The sequence below is a fragment of the Streptopelia decaocto genome (assembly GCF_964273445.1).
Source record: "Streptopelia decaocto genome assembly, chromosome: 23".
Taxonomy (NCBI): Eukaryota; Metazoa; Chordata; class Aves; order Columbiformes; family Columbidae; genus Streptopelia; species Streptopelia decaocto.
Genome location: NC_138678.1, coordinates 2,487,524 through 2,501,064, shown reverse-complemented (window position 1 = coordinate 2,501,064; position 13,541 = coordinate 2,487,524). Strand labels below are relative to the sequence as shown.

Sequence of the window (13,541 nt, the reverse complement as noted above, 5' to 3'; positions counted from 1 at the left end):
CCCGGGCGGTTTGGGGTTGAAATAAGCTGTAGAGATGTGTCTCCTACTGATACATCCACTCAATCACTAGAAACACTTCTTATGGTGAGAGAAGCTTAATGGAGAAATAGCTGCCTGATAAGAACACAGGTCAGGGCTTTGCAATGGAAAACACTCCCTTGATTCAGCAGTGTTGAAAAGCGGCTGCCTGTGCACTGACAGTCGGTGCTTTTTGGCTCGGGATACAATCTGTACTTTATCTCTACCATGGAAAAGAGTGTTTGACAAGTCAGTGTTGGTTACGTGGAAGACCTGGGAATGAAACCATGACTGTTATGTTGCTCTGGTAACTAAAGCTGTGGCTTGAAAATAAAAGATGGCAAATGATATGATATAACCTAGTTCAAGCAGATTTGGATTTTAAGCCGGTTTTGCCTGCAGCAAATGCAGCTTAACCTGGAATAGATACTTAAAGAAGTATGCAGTTGCCTTAATTGTTTCAGGATCCAGCTAGGAACTGAGGACTGGAGTGCTCTAGAAATAAGGTACAAGGACTAGACTTAGAGAAACAGCTGCAGCTCTTCTACGCCTGTGCTTTAATGGTTAACTGAAGACATGTCCTGTTGAATGTATATTTAAAAGTTGTTATTCGTCCCTCCCCCAAAGGATTTTTCATGAAGCAAGTTGGAATAATCAGTGAATTGCTCTGTGTAGCGTACTGTAAGTATTTGATTGCGGTGGTTTGCAGTACCACGGGATAGTGCTGATGTTTGCTCTGAGAGCCAGGCTTAGGTGGCACTTTTGATTACAGCAAACAGCTTAATCTTTGGAGGGGAATTTTCTGGTAGGCTATTGAGAAACCCCACAGTATTAAGTCCCTCCGAGAGACCAACATCTGAGCAGAAGGACTGTCTTACTCCAGCCCATCTAGACAATGTATATCCATCTAGTTCAATGTGAATTTTCCTCGTCTCGTTCAGTTGGACGCACTGAAGGTGATCCGGGAGCAGTTCTTACAGGGGAGTCAAGCAGGCTCGTGTAAATGGGAATTCACCATGTTGTAGCACGTGTAAACATCCTACACTCTCAGCTGTGAACTGAGGTGGCTGGGAGAGGATTGTTTACTCCTCCTGCCATGGAGTGAACGTCTGCCGAGCTGCGGCTCCCGAAGCTTCAACATCCAGCTGCTCCTCGAGGGAGCGTAACAGTTGTGATTCTTGAGCGTTAATGGCTTGCCACTTCACATAATCTTGGAAAAATCTACATCTTTGCCTAAAATATCGTTAATCTTAAGGGGCTTTTTCTCTCCTAAAGACACGCTTGGATAAAACAAACCAGCCGTATTACAGCCTGTGCTCTGACAGTGAGCAAGAACAGAGCCTTGTGTTTCTTCACACTGTTGAGATATTGCCGCTTCCAGCAGAATCGGGCTGCTAAGCCGCAGTACAAGATGAAGTTGTTATAATTCTGGAAAGGCTGGGTTTAAATAAATAAATAAGGGCACGACAGTATACATCAAGTCCATGGCTTTTATTCCCAGGAGTTTAATATCAGAGCTAGATTGAGATTTGTGTTGGGTATGTCGGCTAAGAAGAGGGTTTTGTTGACAGATGAGGCTTTTAAGTCTTCCTGGTACATTTGCAATTCATACTGTGTTAAGATAACAGGCGATGATGGAATTTACTGATGAGGAGTTGCGTGGTTTTCAGCTATGCTAATTTTACTCGTTTGCTTCTCATAATGAAATTGGTGACTACATGATTATATGTAGTTATTGGGAATGCTTTTGATTTCCATACAGCTGACTAAACGAGGAAACCCGTTTTGATTTATCATTTCAGATTTACTTAATTAAGCGGTTACAGATGAGGTATAAAGATGCTTTCCCATGGATTGTGCTCACGGAGGGGCTGTTCCAGCCGTGGTGTTTGGGTGTCGATGTGTTCCCTCTGTGGTTAATTGTCTGTTCGCTGTGCTGCAGGAGGAGGTGCGTCAGGCTGTGACCCCAGCCGAGCCTGTACAGTATTATTTCACGCTCGCTCAGCAACCTGCTGCCGTGCAGGTTCAAGGCCAGCAGCAAGGCCAACAAACCACCACATCCACCACGACCATCCAGCCAGGACAGATCATCATCGCCCAACCTCAGCAGGGGCAGGTGAGCAACGAGCAGCGGCTGGGGCTTTGCAGCGGGTGATGTGTTGCTGTGTCCTGCTCTCACCGCTCAGGACAGTCAGTAATAATATAGAACCCCAGGTTCCAGTATAAGTTGGGGAATGACCTATTAGAGAGCAGCGTAGGGGAAAGGGACCTGGGGGTGCTGGGGACAGCAGGGTGACCATGAGCCAGCACTGGGCCCTTGTGGCCAGGAAGCCAATGGTACCTGGGGTGGGTTAGAAGGGGGTGGTCAGTAGGTCAGAGAGGTTCTCCTGCCCTTCTGCTCTGCCCTGGGGAGACCACACCTGGAATATTGTGTCCAGTTGTGGCCCCTCAGTTCCAGCAGGACAGGGAACTGCTGGAGAGAGTCCAGCGCAGCCACCAAGATGCTGCAGGGAGTGGAGCATCTCCCGTGTGAGGAAAGGCTGAGGGAGCTGGGGCTCTGGAGCTGGACAAGAGGAGACTGAGGGGGGACTCATTCCTGGGGATCAATATGGAAAGGGGGAGTGTCAGGAGGATGGAGCCAGGCTCTTCTCGGTGACAACCAGTGATAGGACAAGGGGCAATGGGTACAAACTGAAACACAAGAGGTTCCACTTAAAGATGAGAAGAAACTTCTTCCCAGTAAGGGTGACAGAACACTGGCCCAGGCTGCCCAGGGAGGTTGTGGAGTCTCCTTCTCTGCAGACATTCCAACCCGCCTGGACACCTTCCTGTGTAACCTCATCTGGGTGTTCCTGCTCCATGGGGGGATTGCACTGGATGAGCTTTCGAGGTCCCTTCCAACCCCTGACATTCTGGGATTCTGTGAAATATGTTTTCTGGTTGTGACCAGGTGTTCAGGCACCTTAGTAACAAGGGTTGTGTAGATCCTGGGTTCACTTCATGGTGATTTAATCATCAACAACAGTGGGTCTAGGAAGTGGTCTGTCTGTGGTAATCTTTGTATCTTGTGGCTGTTTCACGCATGATCAGTCCTTGTTTGGTCCTTCTCCCCGTTTTGAACGCAGACCACCCCTGTGACGATGCAGGTGGGCGAAGGGCAGCAGGTACAGATAGTCCAGGCCCAGCCGCAAGGCCAGACCCAGCAGGCTCAGAGTGGCACCGGGCAGACCATGCAAGTCATGCAGCAGATCATCACCAACACAGGAGAAATCCAGCAAATCCCGGTAAGGCTGCCAGTAGAAATGTGTAACAGTGTTGTGAGCAAACTGTCTGCTGGTGTTCTGGCATAAGACTGTACATGTGTGCTTTTTGAACTGCGAGAGGAAGTTTGGATTGTGTTTCCTGCACTTAAGAGAGGAAAACTAACCAGGTGTGACCTGAAGAGGGGAATAAATCTAACCCATCTAGTGTAAACTCATTGCCCACCCCTGATACTTTCTCCTGAGTGAAATAGTTACAATTAGGAAGCAATAAATAAAATATTTCCTGCATAAACCTTAGTTCTCTACCACAGCATGGCTTAAATAAAGCATAATTAACTTCTTTTGCTGTTACTTCATTCTGCCTCTGCGCTCTGAAGTCATGACCTGGCAGACTGAGTGGGAAATGTGCCATCTGTGAGGTTATTAATCAGCTTTTATGTTACGAGAAATAGTTCTACAAAATACTTTGAGCTGCTTGGAGGAACAGCTTTGCAGAACCAGAAAATATCTCCTCACTTTCACATCATCATGGACCTACTGTGGCCTTAAGATTTTGAGTACCCAGCATCAGTTGTAACATCCTGCCCTGTGTCCTGGGTAAACATGTGGCTTGTCACGTTTTTCCCCCCTCTCTAACTTAAAATCACAACAAAGCTGCACCTGTTGGTTCCCATCTGGAAAATTTTACACCTCTTCAAGGAAAAAAGACAAAATCTGGTTCTATGTAGTTAACCAGTAACCCAAAGGTCAGACCAAGTGACCCAAAGGTCAGACCAAGTGACCAAGACAAGCATTTTGCTGTGGTTTCTATCATTAAGTGTCCCCACAGCTGGGGCAAAACTGATCTCTCACACAATTTCGCTTTTTGAGATTTGCTCTGAACATCGGGCAAAACCAGCGCTTTGACAGAACATCTTAAAAGAGGTTGAGATTGTGGATATTACTAGATTTTCCCAATTCACTTCCAAATTCTTCTCATCTCTTAAGTCTTCAGCTGATTCCTACTCCTTGGTGTTGTTCAGAAAGGAGGTATATTTCTTACCAAATACGGTGTTTTACTACAAGCAACCTTTTTTCTTCTCTGCGTTCTCCACTACCTTTCCTTTACATTCTTTTTGCTTCCTTACATCACGAAAGGCTCTCCAAGGTACTTGTTCTTCAAAGCCTTTTGGATCTCCACCTCCAACCTCAGTGAGTCCGTTCCAACAGGACTGAGCGTTAAACCATCCTCCTTTGGTTCAGCAATAGAACAACAGCTCAGGCTTGTTTCCCAGTTGTCTCCAGTGAACGCTGTAACTCCCTACAAGAAGAGGGCTTGGATGTCTGTTAGGAGAAAGAATTCTTTATAAAATAGCTGTTAGGAGCCATAATCTCCTGCAGAACATTCTCCTTGGAGCGTCTTACACACAGATGTGAGACAAACAGTGTGATGTCTTGTCTTTGGGAACCCTCTAATAACTGTCAGACTGCAAAGCAGAGCAGCTTAGGAGCAGCGTTTTAATGAAACAGTCAGAATTCGCACTTCTCTATCTGCCAGAGAGACTGTTTTGACTGTAATTAAGAAGATTCTTAATCGCAGTGTGCTGAAGAATCACAGTGTGTGCCGAAGGACGCGTGACTTCCAACAAGTGAAGTGAAACAGAACGTGGAGCCGCGCGCTCACACCCAAAGCTTTTAGTGCCCTACCCTGGAAAGTGTTTTTTGTTCAGTTTCATATAATGACTGTCCTTGGGCTCTTTGCTGCTCTCTGTTCTGTTCTCTTTCTACCGCACTTCTCTTATTTTTCCCTTGAGTTTCCTTTCTGTCTTGATATAGTTAGTGCTCTCTTCTGCTGGTTCCTTTTCACTCCGGTACCTGTTCAGGTTCAGCAAAGAATCTTTCGCAATGCCACAAATGACAATTTAAAACACCCTCGTGAAACTGGTAGCGCCTACAGGAGTGTTGAGAGAACCTTATTAATGTTCTCTGCTGGTTTTCCACGTTCTCTTGACACCATGAACACTCCTACTGTGATTTACTGACACTCCAGGACCACTGGATGCCTCTGGAAAGGCAGCTTTTATTTTTGTCTTTAAACTGAGAAAAACCTGGAAGTGTGTGTGTGTCAATTAAACGGTCATCATTTGTTTGTCCGCATTAATTTTGTGTTAAATTCAATCTGTATGTTCTCGCTGGGCAGGTTCTTTGGAGCTTGCCCTCATTTCTGGAAAAGTGCTGTTTCTAAATCGCTTTCATCCATTCAGTCAGTAGCACGGTTACAATCCGAGCAGGAAGCCCCCAGTGTGGCAAACATCATCTGCCAGCAGATTTCGGTGCAGAAACACATTCTTTATTGGCGTGTTTATGCTCATGTGGAGTTTATTTGCTCTTGAAATAATATCGGAGCTTTCAGACACAGCTGGTGAACTCAGCAGCATTTGTGCAAACACCAAGACCATGTTCTAAGCACTCGAACCTCTGTCAGTGAGCAGCTTTCAAGTAGTTGTATGTCCCCCTTTCCCATTTTTAAAAAGAAAGCACAACCTCAAAACATTTTGTGTATATAATTAACCTTAAGACCGTGACTCCAAATGTTTTAAGTTAAATAACACTAACTGAACAATTCAACGCTAGTATCAATCAGACTGTGATCTTTTTGTCGCTTCTCAGTGGTGTATTAGTAGTTGATATCACAGAAAATGCAAGGTGAGAGTGAGGTTACCACGATTAAAAAAGAATTGCATTTAAATGTTGTACACAAAGTATTGGCACAGAAGGTTTTGGCCTTTGCCAAGCGGGGGTGACATGTATTGGCAGAGAGTTGCATTAAAAGCTTCCAAATGTTACCTCACAATATTCCTGGGGTTTGTCATCTCTGCTGTCTTTATGTACAAATCTCCCATACATTCATTTATCCTTTTTGGCAGGATATAATAGCAGTGTCATTATGTGCAGCCAGCTCATAAGAATACTCTTTATGCGAAACGATACATCCAAGTAGTGAATTGATTCTCGTAACCAAAAAGAAATAAGAGCTCTCCAAGCTCTCCGAAATGGAGCGGTTAATCTGCTTTAGCGGCTAAGTGACCACTGCGTTCTGGACAAAGACGTGATGTTGTGGTTCCTCGGGGTTTCGCTTGGAGATGCTGCAGGAGTTGTGTGGACTCTGGTCTTGCTTTGGCAGGCTCTGTGGTAGTTACTCATCTCCGCTGAAGCTCCCCGGTGTCATCCATTCCCCTGGCTTGTGTTGTGGAAACGAGAAGGCAAGTTGATGCGTTTCAGGTTACACAGTTATGTGTTTAATTTTCTTTCCCTGCCCCCTCCGCTTGTCTCCAGGTTCAGTTGAATGCTGGCCAGCTGCAGTATATCCGCTTAGCCCAACCTGTGTCAGGCACCCAGGTAGTCCAGGGGCAGATCCAGACGCTTGCAACCAATGCTCAGCAGGTACGCACTTAAACCGGCAGGACTGACCTTAAAATGTTGTCCCCTCGCTCCTAAAACTGCAAATTCCAGGCGAATGCCCCAGCTCTTGGGCTAGGATTCCTGCGTTTCTTTTCTTCCTGTTACTTCCATCACAATAACGAAGCGAGGAGCACAGCGGAACTCTTTCCCTGTCTGTGAAAGGTGCATGCGAATATGTGTGTGTGTGTGTGTCGCGCTGTGTAACGCTCGTGCTGCTTTGGAGCTGATTGCAGGTAAAACTTGGGTTCATCAACCTTCTCTTTCCTTCTGCTCCTTCTGGCCGGGCGAGGGAGGAGCAGCCAAGTGGGAACACATCATGACCAGCGCTGCTGCCGGCGGGTTGTCTCGTGTTCTTGTGGACACCGGTCGCTAAGAGACCCTTCTCTGCCTTCAGAGAAAAGCGACGGCTTTTCTGTCACCCTGGAGCCCGCGTTCTGTGAAAGCCAGAAAGGACGTGCTGTGTTCAGTTTAGAATGAACTGAATCCCGTGTCCTTTGTTCTTGTGGTTAGCACCAGCCGGTGGCTTAAGCCGTGTCTTAACCACGTGGTGGGGTAATGAAGTTTGGGAGAGTCTAAAAGCTCTCGAAAGGCAGCAGCAGAATATTGGTAGTGGGGTTCTGGCCGTCTCCAAAGTGCTGTCAGTGATGGTGCTTCTCTTACCCTTGTAGATAACGCAGACAGAAGTCCAGCAAGGACAGCAGCAGTTCAGCCAGTTCACAGACGGACAGGTAAGAGCTTGGAGGTCGTTGGCGCAACGTGCCTTTGAAATCAAGGCCTAGAAAGACTCTCCTAAGATCTGCATGTTCTAGCAATCAGCATCTCCTGATAAAACTGCTCCTGCCAGCAAACCCTGAGCAGGAGCAGAAGTGGGTGTTGTGCCAGTCTTCATTCAGGTGGATTCTTCATGTTTTGCTGCCTTTGCTCCAAATTAATCCAGTCCCTTGCGCTCTGGGTGGGACCCGTTGTAGTCCTAAACGCTTTAGGAATAAAGGTCTTAACATCGGGCTTTTGCCTATTGTGGAAGTAGCTTTGAACTCAATCTGTGCTTCAGAAATTCACACAATTACTTTCTGATTTAGCAGCAAATGTCTATGGCCATTTGTTGTCTGTGGGTTCTTCTTGGGGGGGAACCTGGGAGTTGAACCTGGGAGTTGCTGTTAACGCCACCACTAAACTCGGAGGGTTAATGCCCAGCGTTGCGCGGAGGGTGTTGGTGCTGGGTGTGATGAGAGCTGACGCTCCTTTCTCTCTCCGCTTCTGACTCCGGCAGCAACTCTACCAGATCCAGCAAGTGACCATGCCTGCAGGCCAGGACATCACCCAGCCCATGTTCATCCAGTCCACCAACCAGACCTCCGACGGCCAAGCCACACAAGTGACAGGGGACTGAGCAGGGACGGGGACGTTACCGCAAATCCGCGACGTTTTCTGTCCCGCTCGGATGAGTACATTAGCTTCTGTGTATCTGTACTTGATATTAAGCCTATAGTAGGCTGCAGTCTCTGGTGCACTATACACCTTCCTCTGCTGGGTATGAGAGAATATCCAACAGACACTGACAAGAATGCAATATTTTTATTTTTAGAAACCAATATTTCAGTGTATTCAGCTGCTTGTTCAGACCCATTAAACTGAAAGAGAACTAATCGAAAGGCATTTGTAGCATCTCATTGAACAACGTGTAAAACGTTTTTATCTAGTAAAATTATGAAAGGGTACTGCATCTGGTTTGTTGTAAGAGCTTTATTCCCGGTATTCTGTTTGTATTTTTATTCTCTGAATAGAGCTAGATGGAGTCCTCCCATCTCAGTGGTCTGGTGGGGGCGTAAGGGGGGGGCGTGTGTATGTGTGTGTTAGATTTGCCTCTCCTGCCTCCTTTTTTGGTAAACAGGAGCATTGGCTCTATGCAGCTCGAGGGCAGGGAGTGAAGGAGTGAAAGTGAAAACAACAACAACAACATTCCTTGTATTATGACTGTATTTTCTAGGGGCAAAAGATCCTTTAATTTGGCCTGATTGATTCCAGGAACTCTAATGGAAATCAGGACAAACCCCAGCCCTGCTGTTAGCTGTTGTACTAGCTTCAGTCCATGCATGTAATATAAGCTTCGTAAAATGAAATAAATTTCCTTTGTAAGATAATGCGTGTGCTCTCCTTGAGATGCATCGCCCGGTCTCAACCCGAATCTCTGGAAAGGGAGTTTGGGGCAGGTTTGAGCAAACTCCAGCGGTCGAGTTTAACTGAACACACTGCAAGGATCACGGCAGGCTTGGGCTGAGTTTAGGTCTTGGCTTAAGGTGGGTGCAGGTTTGTAACCAAGGACCTTTGTGCATCCAACATCGAGGCCGCCCCAGAGCCACAGGAGCAGCTGCTGCTGGGGGAGGAAAACTCCGCTTCAGCATTTGGCCGGTGCACGCCGCTCAATCTGGGCCAGGTTGTTCCAGGCAGCCGAGGGGGGGCTCGCTGCATCACCTGCCCCTCCTGGGCTTTCCAGATGTCAATTTTCTTTTCTTTTTGTCAATTTTTTCCGATCCCGCAATGCCGGGAGCCAGCAGCGCACTGCAGCAGAGCCCGCCAGCAGGGCCCAGCACCGGCCCTGGTACCGCGCCCTGCAGGAGCATCTCACAGAGAACATGAAGTCGGGGAGGGGGGGGTGGAAAACACACCTCGTGTGATAACTCTGTGCGTGGGGACCGGCCAGGAGAGGGCACCCATGGGCGACGGCTGCCCGGGAAGGGTCCAGGGAGCCTGGGGGTCCCTTTGATGGAACCAGGGCCGGTCCCAGCGCCCTGATCCTCCCCATCCTCTGGTCCCGGCTGCTGTCAGTCCAGCAGCCTCATCCTGCCCCAGCAAAGGCACCGCAGCCGAGCTGGTGCCGTCCACAGTGAGAAGAGAAGGGATGGATCACCGCCGAGCAGCTCAGCAAAGCATCCTCCCAGGGAATCGGCTTGGGAGGATGGAGAGAGATGTTCAGCTCCTGGACGCGGGAGCGGGGCGGCCGGCACAGGCAACTGCTGCCTTATCAGCCGCGGGCAGCGGTGGCGAGCGAGCCTCTTCCAAAGCTCTTTACCCAGAGCGCTTGTGTTTGCTTGAAATAGTTTAAATTTGAATGGGGATAAATTGCTCAAAGGACAACAAATGGGAGTGGGATGCTGAAAGGAGAGGAGTTTCCAGTGAAAGCCTCTACCTCTAGTTGAAGGGGATGCTGGTTTTGACATGCTCGGTATCATCTCGCTGAGCTGTGACACTCACAGTGGGGGACACCAGACCTGCGGGTGGCTTGGCAAGCGCCACCAGGCCGTGTGGCAGGTGAGCGTGGATGGAAGCGGCACAGGCAATCAGACCCCAGGCAGACTGTGTTTCCTTGGGGAGCAGCACTCGCTCTTGTCCTCTGACGCTCCATCTTTGCAGGGACCAGCAGCCCTGCAGGGATTTGGTTGTGAACTGTCCTGCGGCTGCCGAGCCAGAGCTGGAGAGCCCAGGGGTGCAAAGCTCTCCTGAAGTCAGCGTCCATTCTTCCTTCCTCGCCTTCAGAGCTGGGAAAAGCAGCCAAATCCCAGCCCCATCCCGCTCCCCGCACCAGCAGCGTGGGGTGGAAGCCTCCCTGTTCCTCCAGTGCTCAGGACAGGCGCTGACACATCCCCACAGCAGCGCTGGGACATGGGAGGGGTTTGTCCTGGCTTTGGGGCTTTTGTCCCCATCCGCACCCGGCCGCGGGAGGGACGGTTGGAGCTCACCGAAGCGAGCCGGGGCATCCCGGCGCTTGTTTGTCAGAGCATGTGTGATCACCAGCGCCAGGAGCTAATTGCCCTGGGCTGGGGCCAAACCTCCAGCAGCAGCAGGTGCTCTGCAGCCCCCGCGCACCATGGCCGGAGCTCCCGGCTGTCCCCAGTGCTCTCCCGGCTCTCGGGGTGACGCCAGCCCTGGGTCCCCCAAGGCCACCTGCCCCAAATTCTACCCATGAAGTGCCAAATCAGGCGAAGTCCTCACACAGAAGGGGCTGGTTGCACCCTCCCCTCCGCGATGCCACCCCCAGCTCTGCCCGGGGCTCCCCAGCATCCCCCCATCCAGGGGGCCAGGCTGGGGCTTTGCTGGAGTCGCGGTGCCCGGGTGAGGAGTCCCGGCTCCCCCCTGTGCCGCCTGCCCCTCTTCCCATCCCGCAGCCCTGCAGCTGCATTCCAGGGCTGCAAAACTTACTGGAAATCCTGCAGATGCAAATCCTGGCCTCCCGGCCGTGCCAGGAACTTGAGCTGCAATCCCAAGAGGGCAGCAGGCTCCAAGCACGCAGGCCGCCCCGCTCGCCATCACCCAGCCGCGGAAATCCTCTTTAAAATTTCATCGGGACAGGAGGACGTGGAGCCGCAGGACTCCCACAGTCGGGTCGGTGGGGGAAAATCCAACAGAGCCCAGGAAAGTTCCCAAAACCTCCACTGGTTCTGACAGATGGGTCGGTACCGTGTTGATTCAAACTCCTTGGCTCCATCCCAAAACCTTCACGCTCCAGGACTGATGGAGATTCATATCCAGGGAGGTGACAAGGCACAGGTGGGACCTGTCCCTTCCTTACGCACAGTGACCCACAGCAGCAGCTCCGTGTCCCGGTTAAACCAGCCCCAGCAGCTTTGCCAAGTTTCATTCCCTACCAGGGGCTGCTCAGGGTCCAACCTGCAAAAGCAAAGTATCCGGAGGCAGAAAGCGACAGTCAGGGAGGGGGCGGCAGCGGGGGGTGGCAGCACGCCTTCTCTCCTTATTTATTAGCAGCTTGCCCATTCCAGCAAACAATTTAGAGAAGTGACGTCTTTGTTTAAAACAAAAAAATAAATCAGCACTTCTTGTGCACTTACAAACACAGCTCTGCCAATGCTGCCCTGGCAAGCCCGGGACGTCGGGCTGGATGTTCCTTATCCAGCTGTGGAGCAGCAGCAGGAATAAAACAACTCCCACCACCTCTCAAGCAAGTGCCCATTTGGTACAAGTCCTTTCCAGGTCACCTTAACTCTGTCCCCTCTGCAGCCCGGAGGCTTTAATCAATCACCAGGTGAAACCTAAACCTTGCGACCGAGGGGAATACGCTGAACCAAACGGCAGCGGGATGAAGGTCAGGGTGCTCCCGCCGGGGTGCATGTATGGGGGACAATGTTCTGGGGAACCCTGCGCACAGCTCCGGGGGCTGCGTCCCCTTGGGGGGCACAGTCAGAGGGGGCTGCAGGGGTTGGGGCTGGAGGGGAGTGCGGAGGAGACACCAGTGACTCGCTGGGGAGAATCTGCTTTGGGTTTACAGGATTTCAGCCTCTGCAGGCACGGTTCAGGTCCCTGTCCTGCTGCTGTGGGGTTTGTGTGGCACTGGGGGGGAGAGGCGCCCTCAGAATAGGGGTTTGCAGTCTGGCTCATGGGGTGGGTGTTACCAGCCCCATTTCCCCCATGCCCAAGTAAATAAAACTGCCTATTTATTGTGTGTGTTTCCCGAGACCTACCAAAATACCGCAGTGCTCACAAGGGCCCGTGCCAGCGCCAGGATCTCCAAACACCACGTTAAATAATTCACTGACCGAGCCTTTAACTTGCTCTCCTCTCCCAGAGCACAGGCGCTGGGGCAGCCGTGCGGGGTGGGGGGACCCGACTTGTGCAAAGGTGCAGAGAACATGTGTTTGCAGCTGGGACGGGGTTTCTCTGCCCCGGCTTGGTTGGAAAAGGGGTGCCTCAGTTTCCCAAACTGTTAGTGGGAGGTTGTGTGGAGCTGAGGGGAATAAGGCGAAAGAGCAAATAGCTGTGGGTGTTGGCTGGGAAACACACCGGGGCCAGGCTTGGAGCTGAGCCTGCAGAGGATGGGCAGGTCCAGGTGAGCTGTGCTGCTGCAGGGACTGGGGGCAACGGGCACCAGCAGGACTCCTGGCCTGGGAGGGGAGGACAAGGACATTCCCAAGCAACAAGAAGTCTCTCTGTAGGTATTTTTTGTCCCTCTAATCCTCGGTGGCTTCAGTAATTCCTGGGCCAAGAGCAAAGGAAGGGGGGATGCTCTGACCCGGAGTGCTCGCCGCCAGGCAGCCGGGGAGGTTTGATGCTGGCTGGCTTGGGAAGCTCGTGTCTGGGATGCTCCACGCCTGGTGACCAGGGACACTGGCTCCAGAGGTGCTCCCTCCAGAGATACTCCATGCTTGGTAGCCTACGGTGCTTGATACTGTGTGGTTTGGGATGTTCACTCACAGGATGCTCGGTACTTGGCAGCCTGGGATGCTCTACATCCCATGTTTTGGGATGCTCACTGTGGGATGCTCCACACCCCATGGTTTGGGATGCTCACTAGATGGATGCTCCACACCCCATGGTTTAGGATGCTCGCTAGGGGGATGCTCTATGCCCTGTGGCTTGGGATGCTCCACACTCCGTGGTTTGGGATGCTCGCTCACAGGATGCTCCACACCCCACGGTTTGGGATGCTCCACGCCCCGTGGCCAGGACACTGCCCAGCGCTGTGGGCAGCAGGAGGTCCCCAAGGACTCCACGAGGAAAGGTCCCTCCAGCCGGGCTGGGGGTGACAGCGGAGGAGCCCCCGGGGCTGCTGCCACCCCCTGCCCGTCGTGCCCGTCCCGCCGGAGCCCCGGGGGCGGGGGCCAGGTACGGCGGGGCGGGCCTGTCCCGGCGGGGCGGCGGCGGGGGAGGGCCCGGCGGCGGCGGGCAGCTAAAGGCAGGTGGCACCGGGGAGCGGCCCCGGGCTGCTCGGGGGCGGTGCGGAGCCGTCCAGCGGAGCCGTCCAGCGGAGCCGGAGCGGGGGTCCGGCGGGGCCATGCGGCGGGCGGCGGCCTGAGCGGGGCGGTGGCC

The 13,541-nt window shown here is 51.5% G+C and overlaps 1 protein-coding gene across 4 annotated transcripts in view; it reads left to right on the top strand.

Annotated features, from left to right (window-relative positions):
- Positions 1 to 8,863, top strand: part of NFYC (nuclear transcription factor Y subunit gamma) — a 29,272-nt gene extending 20,409 nt beyond the window's left edge. For 3 of the 4 annotated variants that reach the window (XM_082071594.1, XM_082071592.1, XM_082071595.1), the window contains exons 6-10: positions 1,961 to 2,134; positions 3,144 to 3,302; positions 6,597 to 6,704; positions 7,391 to 7,450; positions 7,993 to 8,863. In XM_082071594.1, the coding sequence (XP_081927720.1) occupies positions 1,961 to 2,134; positions 3,144 to 3,302; positions 6,597 to 6,704; positions 7,391 to 7,450; positions 7,993 to 8,112 (621 nt within the window). In that variant the 3' untranslated portion in view covers positions 8,113 to 8,863. The remainder of the gene's footprint in view (positions 1 to 1,960; positions 2,135 to 3,143; positions 3,303 to 6,596; positions 6,705 to 7,390; positions 7,451 to 7,992) is intronic. The other variant, XM_082071593.1, reaches the window with a different exon arrangement.
- Positions 8,864 to 13,541: the final 4,678 nt, after the last annotated feature.